General features: G+C 40.7%; 1 protein-coding gene across 1 annotated transcript; it reads left to right on the forward strand.

The window, feature by feature from the left end:
- The first annotated feature begins 822 nt into the window (after positions 1–822).
- Positions 823–17,873, forward strand: TASL (TLR adaptor interacting with endolysosomal SLC15A4). Its single transcript, XM_082717931.1, has 2 exons — positions 823–1,109; positions 16,466–17,873. Exon 2 carries the CDS (start codon positions 16,467–16,469, stop codon positions 17,358–17,360), a length of 894 nt encoding a protein of 297 aa, XP_082574057.1. The 5' UTR covers positions 823–1,109; position 16,466; the 3' UTR covers positions 17,361–17,873.
- The last annotated feature ends 432 nt before the right edge of the window (positions 17,874–18,305 follow it).

The raw sequence follows: 18,305 nt of genomic DNA on the forward strand, positions 1-18,305 counted from the left end.
AAGACAATTGCTTCTTCCTAGTTTCTTCCATCTCCTTAGAGAAATAGTCTATGTGTAAGCAAACATATATATGTGTTTGCTTACATACCCTTTTAGAGATACAAATTGGAGCCTATTATATGTTTTTGCTGAACAATGTATCTTGGAGATCATTTCTTATGATTCCATGTAAAGCCATATCCCTCTAATAACTGTGTAGTACTCTACACAGCTCTACATTTTTTTTTAGCTCATGTCCTCTTTATGCATATTTTTCCAGTTGTTTCCTTACTTAATGCTGCAACAAATACATTTTCACATGTTTTTGTGCACTGATATAAATATGTGACATATGTGAATTTATACATATAAAGTTGTTGGGTCAGAGAATATGATTATTTAAAGTTTTGGAGGAAAAAAGTCAACAGATATTGGGAAATGGCCCTCTGGAAATGTCTACAATCTCATTACTAACATAGAAGAGTGCCTGTTTCTCCACAACTTTGCCCACTCAGGGTGTTATCACATGTTTTTTTTGTTTGTTTGTTTGTTTTTTGGTTTTTTTTTTTTTTACCTTGGTTAATTTGAGAGAGAAAATGGTTTTCATTTGCATTTTTAAAATTTGTGAGTACAAATCTGAGACTATTTCTCCAAAATTATAGATCATCGATGAGACAGAGTTTTCTAAATGCTATCTGACGCTGGCTCTCTTTTGGTGAAGGGATCCCAGAGAATTTACTGTTAGAGGAGTAAACTTAGGTTGATAGAGTTCTTATATAAAGTGTGGCAATGGACTATTTTAACAAGAGACAGTTTCATAGATAGGTTTCATTTTTCAAAAAAGGGGAAGAAACACCATTCTGTGGCTCAGTGTGGGTTTGTCAGTTATTGCCTCCCCCCCTTCCTGGGACTTCCCACTGTTCTTGAGCACAAATCAGACTCAAGCAAACACAACTCTTTCCATGGGATCAGTTATAAGAAGAATGGCCAGGCAATGAACAGCTGAGTTTCTTGGTCTTACCAGCATAAGGCTTGCTCACATTTCTGAAGAAAGCCCTGGCTGGCTCATTCGTCTCTATATGGTTGATCACTGTTTCTTCAGGACCAAAGGAGCAGAGTGTTCAGCGAAGGTAAGAGAAAGGTGGCAACGGGCCCTCTCAGTGCTACCCCTTGGGTCATCTCTCTTGTCACCCTTTTAGGCAAATTTCATGAGAAGCCAGATGCAATGGTAACATCTCAGATGTCTTTCTAGTTGACCAAATCAGTGGTGAGTGGGAGTTGAAGCAAGCATTCCAGGGAGCCAGATGAGAAACGGCAATTAAGTCGGACACTTGCTTCTCTGAGCTCCCCAGTGTCTCCTTTTGGGCATTTCTGAAAGACTTTTTTGACCTAACCATTTGGACGGGTGGGATCCAGGACTGGTTGTGAGATCGATGCTGTCCCCGTGCAGTAATTGCGGCACAGATTTAGCTTCTATGTTTTGAAAAGAAAGGCCTAAAACCTGACCACAGGTTTTGCAGGGACAGCACAATTCTAGAATTGAGTTACAGTGATGGGGGTTTTGAGATGAGTCCCATTACAGTAAGTTCCAATTGGCCTTGACTTTCAATTATTCATTCCGAGAGCTTGAGATAAGGGTTTTCCGGAGTGGCAGGGCAGACTCAAAGTGAATGTGATCTCCGGTGCCATTGCTTTTTGAATTGCCATCTGGCTGATTGGGGGCAAGTCTACCTGTGGGTATTAGACACTGCATGCCCAGGCCGGCTCTTGTCTGAATTCTCTGGAGATCTGCTCAAACATCCGTTTTCTGGCAGACATCCGTCTGTACTTTAATATAGACCTGACTTGGCCAGGATATTCAGACTGATATTTTTGGAACATTTCTTTTGTAGGTCAGTGTAGTAACAGTGTGTTTCGGAGCTTGAGACGCTTCCTGTTGGAGTGCAGAATATTTTCTTTTTCTTCTTTTAAAGATTTTACTTATTTATTTGATAGAGACAGAGTGACAGACAGCATGAGAGAGGAGAAGGTCAGAGGGAGAAGCAGACTCCCCGCTGAGCAGGGAGCCCAGTGTGGTACTTGATCTCAGGACTCCGGGATCATGACCTGAACAGAAGGCAGTTGCTTAACCAACTGAACCACCCGAGGGCTCAGGAGAGTATTTTCAGTTCACATTAGAGTGGTCATGTAGGGGATATACAAAGCTAGGGCACTAATCCTATTAGCTCACAGCACAGTGGGGTTTCAATAGCAGTTTCAAGGTACTGAAACATTTCTAATCACATACCTAATGATTATCTCAGATATAGAAGATACTGTCTCTCTAAGCTCTTCACAAATATGACAGAATGTAAATTTCTTCATTCACTAAACAGAGTTATTTTCCTCCCAGTTCTTGTTTTGCCAAGTTTCAAACCTATATTAAAATGGAAAAAATAGTACAATGAACACCCAAATTTCCATCATGGAGATGAATCAGTTACAGCATGATGTCATACTGACTTTCTATCTTGTTCTCTCTTCACACACACACACACAAATATAGACACAGTTTCTTTGGTGAGTTTAGGACACATGTCACCCCCAGATTCTTGAGCATTTATCTCCTAAGGAAAAGGGCAGTATTCTACATAATTAGAGTGTTAAGGAAATTTAATATCAATATGTTACTATTACCTAATATATGATCCATATTTAAATTTCTCCAATTATCCATATGTTCTTCACAATTTGATTTCTCAGTTTAGAACCCCAGCAAGTATATTGTAACTGCATTTTGTTGATAGGACCACGATTATAATGGGGATAATTAACAATAAAATGAACAACGAATGATTAACAATTAGAACACCAGAAATGTAACATCAGTCCATACCAATACTATTATGATCGATTTTCTTATTTTTCTATTCCTCTCATTTTGTGTCAAATTCAAAAAAGTGATCATAAGCTTTAATTTTTTCATTTGCGAGAGGGCAAGACCGAATATGAAGAAAATCCAAACTATGACCGAAATATATTAACACAATTTCTGCATCGAAATTTACAGTTTTTGTAATAAGGAAATTCACAGATCCAGATAACACCCTTGGGAGTCGCTGTTAGCTTTTGTCTGAACTGAACAGAAAGTTTACTTGCTGATGTTAATATGGTAAACAGAGGCCTTTTGCCTTTTATTTTCTTAGCCATCAAATTACACTTTCAGAAATCAAGAATCACTTTATGTTTGATAGAAGAGATAATCCCAAACCATATCTTTTGTAGTAAGAATTGATATACGGATGAATGATACTTTAGAGCATTCGCTGACAGATCCTACCCAAGACGAAGTAAGAGGAATATAAGGCAGGGTAGACAGTGAAGGGAATGTTCATTTCTAGCTCTAGAAAACGTACTTTCAAAGGCAACAGTAAGGAAACCGCAGAAGCTTTGTTTAGATGGAGAGATCCTTCCTAAAGAGATCTTGCTTTGGGTAAATTTCTTATATCACTTGCTGAAAAATATGTAACATAGATTTACTTCTTATGATGAAAAAAAAAAGTAATGCACATTATGAACACAATAAAATTCAAGGTTTTCAGCAATAACCTTCTGGTAGTTTAGTCACAAGACCCAGAAATCAAGATCTTAGACAAACAAACAAACAAAAGTGAAGACTGGAATTATGGGATGTAGGGTTTAGATTAGAGGGAAAAAAGATGAAGAGATGGAGTATTTTGAGGATTGGGAGGGCATTAAGAATATATCTCTGATAGGTCACCTACACATAATCTTCACAAGACAGTGCTTCATCCTTGAACCAGGATAAATCTGCTCATCTGATTGGCAAATTACAAAATAAGAATGTGTTGAAGAATGTCAGTGGAAAACAGTTAATTTCCTGTGTTGCTGGTGAGGGAATTGACCCAAGCTCCTGGAAAGGCAGTTTTCAAGGGTTGTGAGGTTGTAATTCACTTTCTTCAAATCTGGCCTAAGGAAAGGCTCATGGAGGTATATGCAGGGATGCCACACAGTAAAAAGGCAAGAAAAACCTAAATGTCCACTTTGAGAAGCCTAAGATGTACCTGTAGACATATCATTTTGTGACTGTTAAAAGGCAGATCTCGGCGCACCTGGGTGGTTCTGTTAAGTGTTCACCTTGAGCTCAGGTCACCATCCCAGGGTCCTGGGATCGAGCCCCACTTTGGGCTCCCTGCTCAGTGGGGAGTCTGCTTCTCCCTCTCACGCAGCCCTTCCTTGTGTTCCCTCTTTGTGTCTCGGTCTGTCAAATAAATAAATAAAATCTTTAAAAAAAAGGCAGATCTTTTTAAGCAGACAAGCTGACAACAGGTGGGAACCAAACTGCACCCCACCTAGGCAGGCCCAGGATCTTCTCCAAAACGTTGAACAGACTTTGCTTGCCTTTATTTCCTAGGAGCCAGCCCCTGATGCTTCTTTCATGTAGCTCTGGATTGTTCTTTGTACCCCTGGCTCAACCCAGCCCTCAGACCTATCACTCCCAGTTTCCACCAGTCCCAATCTTCTCGCTTTCCTTTTGTTATTGCTGATTACTCCTTCATTCAAAGGAGCTTTACCCAATGATTCATCTCACTGACTTCTTTAAGGTCGCCGCTGATTTTGCTCAAAGTTCTTGCAATCCTGAAAAATACCTTGGTGATAGGGACAGAATAAGCCAGACCTCTCATTCTGGGATAAGGATGCTTAGTGGATGTCCAGGAGCTCAGAACTGTGGCTAGAGGAACCGTGAAGGGTCAAACAGGGGTTGGATAGCAAAGCAGGGATCTTGGGACAAATAAAAATGCACGAAGGCCTGGGATGGGCATGAGGTGTGGAGAATAGGCAGCAATCGGGCAAGGCTGGGTCCCCAGTCTTGTGGTAACAGGCAGAAAGGAGGTTGGGAAGACAGATAAAGACCATGTATCAACAGGGCCTCACGGGGACTGGATCTTGGAGGTCACGGGGTGCTATGGGTAGTTAAACAGTACATCTCTAACATCACTCTGTGGTTGTAACATTAAGGGTGCAAGATGATGTCAGGCCATAGCCAGTGGGAGAGGTTAGGGAAAATGTTCCCATGGTAAGTTTAAAAGACCAGAGAGGATGAATTACTGGAATACCTCAAAGACATACTGGCATCGATACACAACTGGGACATGGGTGAAGTCCTCTGGGTTATTCCTCTGTGGGGGAGAACACGGGCTGTCTTTTTGGAGCTTTTCTTTCTGCACTTCCCTGTATTTTCCTTCCTTTATTCTCAAGTGCTGTTGTTAGTAAACGGACTCCGGGTGGACACACTTCTAAAGGACTCATTGCTGGTCATGACTGCTTGATTTTAACTGCTCTCAACATGGCAGGGTGGGATATATTTTAACAACAGACCACATGCTTTGGGGTTCATCCATTTGGACTTGAATCTTGCCTCTAGCACTTAGTTGCTTTGTGTCCTTGGGAAGGTCATAGGTTCAATCTCAACCTCGGCTTTCTGGCTTGGAAAATCCAAATTGTGGTAATAGCTAACATGTAGTGTTATTGAGAAATGAAGCATAATGCATGGAAAGAAACCGACACAACTATGATTATTATTATGCTCTATCCTGCTACTGCATCTGCCTTTTGATGTAGGTCAAGGGTAGGCAAACCATGGCCCATGAATCAAATTGGCTCCTTGCCCATTTTTCTAAATAAAGCTTTATTGGAGCAGGGCCACATCCATTTGTTTACATATGGTCTATGGCTTTTTTCCTGTGATGAGGCACAGGAAGTAGTAGAAGAGACTTAAAATATTAAGTATTTGGTCTTATAAAAAAAAGTTTGCTGATCCCTAACTTAGGTTTTTCCAAATGTTCCCTGTTAGAGAGGTCTTAATCTATGTCTGTTTTGTTTGGGTATAAATGGAAAGTATTTCCATGTACAGAGTAGAACAAGAGTTTTCTGAGAAATGATATCAATGCTACTGAAGAAGGAAGAATTCACATTGCCATTTCTTCTGAAATCCAAGTCAATGGTTTAACAAGCTTCTGCACTTTAGCACATATTTCTAAGATGTGAATTTGCATATAAGGTTACTTTTGGTATTCCCCTGTCTGGTAATGATTAACATAGACTAAATTCACCTGGAACATCTCATCTGCAAATGTCCTTGGATGTCTTTTTCTTCACACTCAGTTATGGGCAATTCTAAATATACCTATATATCTTCTCTAGGATGAGAAACAAAAATTCAAGTGATCTTGGAACAATTAAAATAATCCACTGGGTTACATTTCTGGGTCTCAGATGAAATTTACTCTAATACATGTCTTAATATTTGTTTGAAGTATACCTTTGATAATATCTGTTAAGAGATTAATGTCAAGAATTTCACAAATAATCACTGAAATTTTTTTAAATGCTAATAGTTAAACTCAAATAATATTTCTCTATTTTTAAATTTTAGGATGTCAGACTATACAGCATTGCTTTCACTCTACTGGTATATTAAAAGGTTTTATGAATATTAAGTGGGTTAATATATAATTTTTGTTTATACATTTCAACCAATATTCCTCTCCATAGCTTTAGAGTAGGCTTTCAAAAGCTGCTTTAGCATACTCTCTGCTGCCCTCTGCAGCTAATTTTCAGAAACTGCTTTTGATTCTGAGTAACCCACTCAACACTGATTATAACTCACACAATATTAAAGTTTGAGGGGACTCGACCGATGATTTAATCCTACATTTTTCATTTACAGATCAGAAGTTGAGTCTCTGAGGAGTTAAGTGACATGTGAGTGTGGGCTCTGTTTTGTGACTGCCAGTGTTTGAATATCTGGTGGCTTTGGACATAGTAATTTTGACTTCTATGTAATAAGCATAATAATAATAACTCCATCTTAGAGTCTTTGTGGGGATCCAGGGATCTAGTACGTAAAAAGCACTGAAAATAGGATGTGGGCTGTAGCTAGCACTGATGTGAGGTATTTCATTGGCTTGTTGTTAACAAGACTAAAACCACAGCTCGTGACAGGGTCAGAACCAGAAGTCTGGTCTCCTGATGACTAGTTCAAGAATTTTTTTTTTTTTTTGCCATAGTCCTATACAATGAAACTTTACCTCTGAAAGTAGATTTTAAGAGTATTTTAAGAGTTGTCCAAGTTATTTGAAGTTCTTGTAGTCTTTACAAAGCTATCGATACTACTGCTCTGGCTGTGACTCATTACTCCTTGGGCTGTGCAAGGCAGGCTCCCCACCAAAATGACTACCAACACTCAGAAGCTCCTTGAGCTTCCATTATAAATTCCCACTGCACACACCTGGAACATGATTTCACTGTGGACTGTAAGTGGCCTCCTAAAAGGCTCCCTGCCTGCATCTCCAATGTACAATTAGAGACTTGCACTTAGAAAGGTCATCTCGTGTGAGACTCAGGTGGAACTCAACTAAACCTGTTAGCTCCTTTTCCAGCTTTCTCTTGATCTCCCATTTTCTTCAGTGCTGGTGCCATTTCCCCAGCAGGCCCAGACTTGGTTATTTTTGGCTCTTCTCCTTCATTTCCATGTGCATGAGTCTCAGTCCCTCAAGTTCATTTCTTCGCTTCCTCTTCTGAGACCTCCCTCCCTGATTCTTGTCCTAATCCCCTCATCTGGGGATGAACCCAGCACTCTCTGCATGGGCTTAGTTACCTTCTAGAGCTTTGTATGGCCAGCAAGGTACACTGCACATCCTCAGCCTCACATGACTCGACTTGCTTCCCCAAATGCTCTTCCCGCCAAGCAATCTTTTCCTTTAGCCATAAGCATACCTCTCCCTAGAAATTAGGACCTATTTTCTGCTGTTCCATCATTGGACTTACCGCTTTCTGTCTTAGTGGCCTGCACTGGGCCCCACACATCAAAAGAATAGGGTTCTTGTTCCACCAGAATCAAGTTACCAACAAAGCTCTCGGCTGATAATGGTGCAAAAGACCCATTATTCCAAACCAAATCCTAGACCTTCCTCCATCATTGTTTTGGAGGAAGTGGGGATGATCTATAGTGCTCATAAATATCATTCACATAAAATGAAAGAAGACCCATTAGGGCTGATTATTTGGTATAAAAAGAAACAGGACACATAGTGGGAGATTTGGGATAGGGCTGAATGGGAACAAGGGCTAATAAAGAAGGACTGTGAAATTTTAGTAAAACCCTTAGGTGATCATGACTGTGCAAAATAGACACTTGTACCCCACCCAGACTGGTGTCTGTTACTGACAACAGGAGAATGACAACTCAAGTCTCTTCACTTCTGTTGACTTCTCTCTCTGTAAGAATTCTTCCTCTTTCTCATGCCTTGAGAAATCCTTCTTGTTTTTTAGAGCCAAATAAAAGTTTACCTTATACAGTGATTTTTCTGTCTCTTCTTCACCCTTGGAATATGTTCTATCTTTGGGGCGCCTCAGTGACTCAGTTGGTCAAGCTTCTGACTCTTGATTTCATTTCAGGTCATGATATCAGGGTTGTGAGGTCAAGCCCCAGGTTCAGCTCTGTGCTGGGCATGAAGCTTGTTAAGACTCTCTCTCTCCCTCTGTCCCTCCCCTCACACAGCACCCCCAACCCCAACACATCTGCTTCCCCACCCTGCCTGCACACTCTTTCTCTCAAAAATTAAAAAAAAAAAGTGTTTTATCTTTAACCACAAACTCAGCTGTATAGGAAGGGCCAGCCTCTTCCCCCCTCAACCCCTTAGTTACTTCAAAAATAGTAAGTTTCTACTTTCATTAAGAAATGAATCCAAGTTGTACATGAACATAATTTGGGTCAAATTATCCTAAGAGGTTTGTTAGGCAAAACAGCAGTCCTTGCCCCTCTTTTCCAAAAGAAATTACTTTTATCTCCTTTTTATTAAATAATTACTTAGTATTTACTGCCAACTTTTGTATTTTCTCTTTGGGGCCTCATTTATTGCTTTGTCATCAATCAAATAATGATTTCGTTTCTTTTTTCCCCTCCCCGGCTTCTATCAAATACATACACCAAGTACTAAGTCCGTGTTCCTTTTTCTACACCAGTTGGCCACCCAGTCTCGACATGGAGGCAAATGCCTGACAATTTTTATTGCTATTACATGACTCTACGTGATCAAGTACTATTCTTGTCTCCTCACTTTGTCATCCTGTGACTACACCTCAAATTTGGTTAGATCAGTTTTCACCACTTTATATATTATTGTGACTATCCAAACTATGTCCAACTCAGCAATGTAGTAGACCATATCTTTTTTTTTTTTTTTTTGCTGCACAACTTTTATAAGCTAGAGATTATAAATCCCTAGATCTGTGGAGTGTGATATGACAGCCAAATGTGGCAATTTAAATGAAAGGAAACTGTCACACTAGCTATGTTTCCTGCCCTCACTAGTCCTATGTGGCTCTTGGCTATCGTGTTGGACAACACAGATATTTCACATATCCATCACCCGAGAAATCTGTATTAGATGGCACTTTCATCACATCAGACCCACCTAAGAGACCACACTATTAACACATAGCTTTTAAAAATTTCCTTGAACCACTCACATAGGGATTCTAGACTTCCCTACACAGTAATGGAAAAAAAAAATGAACAGGAAGTGTCATATAATCTTGGTTAAAAAATAGCTAAAGTGTCTCAGATTAGGGTCCCATGGACCGTCAACAAATAGCTCAGAGTTTATGTCCTTGTTTCACTAGCTTTTGAGAACCCCTCTCCAACACTCCTTGAAAGGAGTACAGAGATGAATTAATCAGATGTGGCTCTGAATGACAGATCACCTGGTATACATTAAATTACAATTACATTGCCTGTCTTGAGTATTTTAAAGTTTTATGTTATCACCGTCAGTATCTTCTAATCCCATGCTGTCCCATAGAGTGCCATGTGGGGTTTTAAATGAATTTAAATAAAATTCAAATAAGTTTCATTAGCTGCATTTCAAGGGCTTGCTAACCACATGTAGCTATTGCTTAACATTTTGGACAGAAAGAGATCATTGCATCATTTCAGAAAGTTCTGTTGCACTGGTTGAAATTTTTCACTTGCTTTGCTCTTCCTAATTCACCGCCAAGTCCATAGTCAATTACATAAATCTTACTTCAGAGTGCTCAGACTTATGAAGTCTCCAGAAGGCTTCTGATCTATTTCAAGCAGCCAAGTTGCCTTTCGAGCCTCTAACTCCTTTCAGTAGAGCACATCTTCCACTGACTTCCTGGGAGATGAGCTATTTGAGACTTGTGAATTAAAAAAATATCTATTTTATCCTTATACTCAATTGATGATTAGGTTATTAAATCCTAGGTTGATTATAAATTTCAACCAAAAATTTTTAGACATTGTTACATAATGTTCTTTCTTCTTGTGTTGCTTTGGAGAAGTCTAAACGTTCTGGTTCTTGTATTCTTTTTTTCTCTCTGAAAAATGTATAAAGTTTTCTCTTTTTCCCAAGCAATTGGTTTACAGTAACAAGAGGGGACCTATAGGAAAAGTGGGCATTTACCCAGTATTCTGGAAACCTGTCCTCCAGTTCTGGGAAATACTCTTTGTTTAAATTTCTCCCCTATATTCTCTGTCTTCTTTCTGAGACTTCTGTTGCTCAGATAATGAATCTCCTGGACTGGTTTTCTTTTTTTTTTTTTTTTTCTTTTTTTTTTTTTTAGATTTTATTTATTTATCAGAGGTGGGGGGAGAGAGCAAGCACAGGCAGACAAAGTGGCAGCAGAGGCAGAGGGAGAAGCAGGCTCCCTGCTGAGCAAGGAGCCCGATGTGGGATTCGATCCCAGGACGCTGGGATCATGACCTGAGCCGAAGGCAGCTGCTTAACCAACTGAGCCACCCAGGCGTCCCTGGACTGGTTTTCTTATTTTATCTTTACCATTTTTCATCCTGTATTTTTGTTCTACTTTCAAACTGGGAGTTTGCCTCAACTTTACTTTGCAATCTATCTATTGAGCTTTAAAATTCACTAACATTTTTAATTTCTAAGGACTTGAGAATTTTTTATTGCATCCTACTTTTAATTAAAGATTGTTTCATCCACTCTGTCCCCTTGAGAATATAGACAGTAGCTCACATCCCTTCTGCCCAGAATTGGCTCTTGTATTTTTCCGCAGTTCTTATTAAGAGTCAGTTTTCTCATCTCCAAAGACATTAACCCTTGGTCTCCTGCTTTCTGGCTTCTGAAATGTTATTGCACTTGTCTCCTGTTCTCAATTTTCTTATGAATATTAAGATTAAAAATTGATCAGGAGTTTTTCAGTCACTGCAGGGCTCCTTCCTCACTGGGTTCTCCCCTCAATGCAAGTTTGCTCGCACACTTGTGCGTATGAGAGAAGGGGACAATGCTTGGTGGTCAATGTGTCATTGTATGGGGATCCATGGAAACTTATTCATCCAGTACCTGGAGAACAGTTTATAAATATGTCTGCAATTATCCCACCACTAACCTAGGTCTGCTCCAGGCCTGGAGGCTCTGGGTGTATGAGCCGACTTGATGAGGCAGCCTCATTCCTGTCCATCGAAGCAATCCATGTGGCCGGTTCTCATCCTCCCACACCATGCTGAGCAGGAGAGAATTTTCCTCGACTTGCTGCTTCCTCATATTTTCTGTGGGAGGTAGGGCGCAGACCTCTCTATCTGGCTTCCCAAAGCTAGCTGGAGTCACAGCACTTCTACTGGTGGGGAATTATATCCAGTAGTCTCATGTGGATGCGTAAATACCATGCCGTACATCTGTTAGGGCTCTGGAGTCTCAAGTTTAAAAGTTCAAGTTATATTTTCTCAAAAGCTCTTTTTCTTTTTTTTTTTTTAAGATAATTTATTCGACAGACAGAGATTACAATTAGAGAGGCAGGCAGAGAGAGGGGGAAGCAGGCTCCCCGCTGAGCAGAGAGCCCAATGCGGGCTTAATCCCAGGACCCTGGAATCATGACATGAGCCAAAGGCAGGGGCTTTAACCCACTGAGCTACCCAGGTGCCCTAAAAGCCCTTTTTCTGAAACTGGATTCTGCCAAGAATTCTAGAAGACCATTTATGAACTCAGAAGTAAAAAGCCTCATTTTTGTTCTGGTTTCTCAGATGGTATTCTGAGACCTTGATGGCTGAAGTCCCTAGGGGCAGCTGGGGTGGGGCGGAGGGGGCGAGTTGGGAACGAGTTGTATCACTATTACAGCTGTGGGATAAGGTGCATTGCTTTGTCAATTACCTGCTTCTCATGGATCTAAGAGCTGCCTTTCCATCTTGATGTTCAGTTTGAGGGAAGAACTACACTTAGAAAGTTTTCTCAGGAAACAGTTTCATTATCCTCCTACGTGTGTCTGGCACACAAGAATCACCTCACAGATTTGTTGAAGACCTTTAATTTTGTGTCTTTATGGTATGGAATAATGAGTAGAATATAGTAATTACTTAAATAATTGATTAATTTACTGACTCTATCTCCCAGTAGTTCTAAAAAAGAAAAATCAACACTGAAAAAGTAACTTATATAATTAAAACAAGTATACTGTTTTTTTTTTCTGTTTATAATATTATCCTTATACAATTAAAAAAATCACTTGGGGAGTAACAATATAGATGCTAAAATGTAAAAATAGGACCCTTCTGTTTATATAACATTATTTCCTAATTTGACTTTTTTTAATTGTTTGTTTGTTTTGTATTTTAATATTTGAGACAGAGCACAAGTAGTGGGAAAGGCAGGCAGAGGGAGAGGGAGAAGCAGACTCTCCACTGAGCAAGGAGTTCTATCCCAGGACGCTGGGATACTAACCTGAGCCGAAGGCTGGCGTTCGGCCAACTGAGCCATGCAGGCGTCCCCTCATTTGACTTTTCAATTTCAGGCTCAAGTTAATAGATGTGTCTGAAAAGCCTGGCCCTCAAAGCCAATGAGGAACAGTTACCTTTTCTGTTGTCTGGAGTCCCACTGCCAGGAATACCACACGGTTCTGTTTTTAGAAAACGCAGCTGCTCTTTTTCCAGCCTGTTCCAGCCACTCTAGACTCCAGGGACACCTGCTGAGGGGGCAGAGGGGAGGCAGGTGGAGCCAAAGTCCCAGATCCAGAAAGCTCCTTGCTAACTAGGGGAGAGGTAAACATATCAGCTGGGCGCAGAGACATTTCCAGGATGTCATACAGTGAGAAGCAGGCAGGATAGAGCAGGGAACCCCTCCTGCTGCAGAAATAGTGAGGCTCCGTGGGCCTTTGTGATGGGTTTGTAGTGAATTCTTTTCCTTCCTGCCATAGTTGATTACTTAATTCCAGCTATTAACAGCTATATTTTGAGTCCCTTCAAAATGCAAACACTTGTGCCAGTTCCCAGGGAGCAATACAAAGATGAGTAAGACACAGTTCTTACTTTCAGTAAAATTTATTGTAAGTTTCTGCATTCCACCCCCTCTCCCCATAACCCACTAGTTATTTCCCCAATTTCCAACTTCTCAGTCAGTCCCCATTTTCTCTCGAACAGAAAGCAAACACTGCTGCCTGACACCCAAGGCCCTCCAAGACCCAATTACAGTCTTTTCTAGCCCCTTCCACTTATACTCAGTATCCTGGCACACGGCCAAAAGGCCATGCCAACATATTCTCTTTTAACTCTGTATGGCTGAAACTTCCAGTGTTCACAATTTAGCTAAAATGTCACCTTCCCTAGGACATATTCTGTGACTTCTCTGCCTTTGCCCCAGGCTATATTAGTGGCTCCTCTTCCGTACTTTCTTGGTACTCATCACTGTTCCAATCCTCCGTGATGTAATATTGTAATTGTCTGCACCCAGCTTTTCTCCCATAGTAGAACCTTCTTGAAAGACTCAACTATTTCTCTTTGTCTTTTTATTTCTACCATAGGCCATAGTCCTGGTATACAGCAGACACATAATTAAAGGCTTGGTGGATAAATGTTATCACCTTTTTTTAAAATATTTTATTTATTTATTTGACAGACAGATCATAAGTAGGCAGAGAGGCAGGAAGAGAGAGAGGAGGAAGCAGGCTCCCTGCTAAGCAGAGAGCCCGATGCGGGACTCTATCCCAGCACCCTGAAATCATGACCTGAGCCGAAGGCAGCGGCTTAACCCACTGAGCCACCCAGGCACCCTGTTATCACCTTTTTTGTCCTCTATTTTAAATTTTTTAAAAAGTTTAATTTGGGGAGGCCTGGGTGGCTCAGTCTGTTAAGCACCTACCTTCAGCTCAGGTTATGATGCCCAGTCCTGGGATTGAGTCCCATATTGGGCTCCTTGCTCAGCAGGAAGTCTGCTTCTACCTCTGTCTGCTGCTCTCCCTGCTTGTGCTCTCTCTTTGACAAATAAATAAAATCTTAAAAATAATTTAATTTGCAGGGGTGGGGGAGGGAGTGAGGGAGCACAGAGGGAGAAGCAGACTCCCTGCTGAATAGAGAGTCCAATGTGGGGCTTGATTCCAGGACCCTGAAATCATGACCTGAGCCAAAGACAGAGACACTTAACCCATTGAGCCACCCAGGTGCCCCTCTTTATTTTTGCTACCATCAACTGCTCATTTTCTATTGTTGTATGGATTTTTTTATTAACATGTAATGTATCATTAGCCCCAGGAGTATAGGTCTGTGAATCATCAGGCTTACACACTTCACAGCACTCACCATAGCACATACCCTCCCCAATGTCCATAACCCAATCACCCTCTCCTATCCCCCTCCCCGTGGCAACTGTTTGTTTTGTGAGATTAAGAGTCTCTTATGGTTTCTCTCCCTACTGATCCCATCTTGTTTCATTTATCCCTATCCTACCCCCCAAACCCCTACGTTGTTTCTCAACTTCCTCATATGGGAGGGAGATCAGGGAGAGCATATGAAAATTGTCTTTCTCTGATTGACTTATTTCGCTCAGCCTAATACCCTATAGTTCCATCTACATGGTCACAAATGGCAAGATTTCATTTCTTTTGATGGCTGCATAGTATTCCAGTGTATATATTTACCACATCTTCTTTATCCATTCATCTGTTGATGGACATCTAGGTTCTTTCCATAGTTTGTCTATTGTGGACATTGCTGCTATAAACATTCAGGTGCATGTGCCCCTTCGGATCACTACATTTGAATCTTTAGGGTAGATTACCAGTAGTGCAATTGCTGGGTGGTACGGTAGCTCCATTTTCCACTTTTTGAAGAACCTCCATGCTGTTTTCCAGAGTGGCTGCACCAGCTTGCATTCCCACTAACAGTATAGGAGAAGAAGTTGCTACAGCTGAGGTCGAAGAGGTTGCTGCCTGTGTTCTCCTCAAGGATTTTGATGGATTCCTTTCTCACACTGAGGTCTTTTTTTTAATATATTTTATTTATTTATTTGAGAGAGAATGAGTGAGAGAGAGCATGAGAGAGGAGAAGGTCAGAGGGAGAAGCAGACTCCCCAAGGAGCTGGGAGCACGATGTGGGACTTAATCCTGGAAGTCCAGGATCATGACCTGAGCTGAAGGCAGCTGCTCAACCAACTGAGCCGCCCAGGTGCCCTCAAATTGAGGTCTTTCATCCACTTTGAGTCTATTTTTGTGTGTGATGTAAGGAAATGGTCCAGTTTCATTTCTGCATGTGGCTGTCCAATTTTCCCAACACAATTTGTTGAAGAGACTGTCTTTTTTCCATTGGACATTCTTTCCTGCTTTGTCAAAGATTAGTTGACCATAGAGTTGAGGGTCTATTTATGGGCTTTCTATTCTGTTCCATTGATCTATGTGTCTGTTTTTGTGCCAGTACCATACTGCCTTGATGATAACAGCTTTCTAATAGAGCTTGAAGTCCGGAATTTTGATGCCACCAACTCTGGCTTTCTTTTTCAACATTCCTCTGGCTCTTCAGGGTCTTTTCTGGTTCCCTATAAATTTTAGGATTATTTGTTCCATTTCCTTGAAAAAAAGTGATGATATTTTGATAGGGATTGCATTAAACATGTAGATTTCTTTAGATAACATAGACATTTTTACAATATTTGTTCTTCCAATCCATGAGCATGGAATATTTTTCCATTTCTTTGTGTCTTCCTCCATTTCTTTCATGAGTGCCTTACAGTCTTCTGAGTACAGATTCTTTGCCTCTTTGGTTGGGTTTATTCCTAGGTATCTTATGGTTCTGGGTGCAATTGTAAATGGGATTGACTCCGTAATTTCTCTTTCTTCTGTCTTGTTGTTGGTATATAGAAATGCAACTGATTTCTGTGCATTGATTTTATATCCTGACATTTTACGGAATTCCTGTGTCAGTTCTAGCAGATTTGGAGTGGAGTCCTTTGGGTTTTCCACATAAAGTATCACATTGTCTGCAAAGAGTGAGAGTTTGACTTCTTCTTTGCCGATCTGGATGCCTTTAATTTCCTTTTGTTGTCTGATTGCTGAGGCTAGGACTTCTATTACTATGTTGAATTGCATTAGTGATAATGGACATCCCTGCCATGTTCAACTGCTCATTTTTACCATTCCAGTCTTCATTTCCTCCATTATTACTTATCAACTCTCTTTCTAGAATGCTGTCCGAAGGGTATCTCAGTGGACTTGCCTACCAGAAGGACATCCACTGGAGCTGTTCATCTTATAATGAGCAGGTGGCTGAGGAAAGGGAAGAAGAGACGAAATCTGCTACTCATTCCTACTGCTCTGTGGATGAAACCCAAGTGCGAAGTCGGTATGTGAGCTGCAAATCCTCGGACAAGTTTATTTCTTCAGTGCATTCAAGAGAGAGCCAACACAGTAGAAATCAGAGAGTCACAATGCTGCAGACGAACCCCAATCCTGTGTTTGAAAGTCCCAACGTGGCTGCAGTTGAAATATGTAGAGACTCCAGCCGAGAGACCTACTTGGTTCCACCCTCCTGCCAGAGTATTTGCAAGAATTACAATGACTTACATATTGCAGGGGACCAGGTGATGGCTATTAATTCAGTGACAACAGATTTTCCCCCTCAGAGCAGTTTTGAATACGGCCCCTTGCTGAAGTCATCGGAGATTCATTTGCCCATGGAGGATTCCATTTCCCCCCAGCCCAGCTACTTTCCCCAGAAACCTATCCAGCGGTACTCATCCTACTGGAGAATAACCAGCATCAAAGAGAAAAGCAGCCTGCAAATGCAGAAGCCCATGTCAAATGCAGTGTTGAATGAGTACCTGGAGCAGAAGGTGGTTGAGTTATATAAACAGTACATCATGGACACTGAGTTTCATGACAGTTCTCCCACCCAGATCCTGGCGTCTGAACTCATCATGACAAGTGTGGATCAAATCAGTCTCCAAGTATCTAGAGAGAAGAATCTGGAGACCTCCAAAGCCAAGGACATAGTCATTAACTGTCTATTACAGTTGGTATCAAGTGAAATCAGCACGCCTAGTCTCCATATTTCTCAGTATAGCAATGTCAATCCATAGAGAGGATGCTGCTCTCTCAAATACTTTGAGCGTTTACTTTCTTCATTGATTCTGAGAATGTGCAGGAGGTGGCTATGAAGGGGAGTCCAGAGTTAGAGAAGTAAAAGTTGGATGGAAGTCAAGTGTGAATTCAGAGGAAACCTTACCATTACACACGATGAAGGCATGTGGAAAGAGGAGTCATAAGGACTAATTTCAAAGCTAAGGTTGTACAGCAACAAAGCAAAAAATAAAAATGACCCAAAAAGAAAAGGTATGATTTAAAGGAGTACAGAAGTTTAAAAAGAAGCCAAGCCAAATAAGAACATAGACATGGGAAAACAAAAAGCTGAATGTTTCAGGGTCAAGAATTAATGTTTGTTGAGTAAATAAATTCCTTGAGAAGAATGGACTGTAGAAGGGTGCTGTGTTTGGGTAGAAAGACCAGTTCCCATAGTTGTGAAATTCTATTTCTTTTCTCTATTCTTTATCAGATCATTAAATATTCTTTATAAACATTCATACACTAGCAAATTGCAATTGTGTTTTTTTGAATGATTACTTAGCTACATCTACTCTAACCTCCTAGTTCTGTTTACTAGTGAAGACGAAGTTTTCTAAATGAATAATATCATATGGTGAATTTTTCTTTTTTTTTTTTAAGATCATATTTTTAAGTCATCTCTCTACCCAGTTAGGGGCTTGAACTTACAACTCTGAGATTAAGACTCTCGTGCTCTGCTGACTGAGCCAGCCAGGCACCCCTCACATCATGATTAAAATCATTCCTTTTATTTTGCTATATATTATTTTCTTGGTGGTGCTAAGTTCCTAAAGAAGTTATGAATGCTAATTTCCCTCCTTTTCATTTTTTTTCTCCACTTTCTCTTGACCCTTGTGGAACCAGGAAGGGGTCTCCTGCATCCTCTGAACAAGGTTACAAGCTCTAGGGTCCCATCATAGCCA

The sequence above is a fragment of the Mustela nivalis genome (assembly GCF_964662115.1).
Source record: "Mustela nivalis genome assembly, chromosome: X".
Lineage (NCBI taxonomy): Eukaryota > Metazoa > Chordata > Mammalia > Carnivora > Mustelidae > Mustela > Mustela nivalis.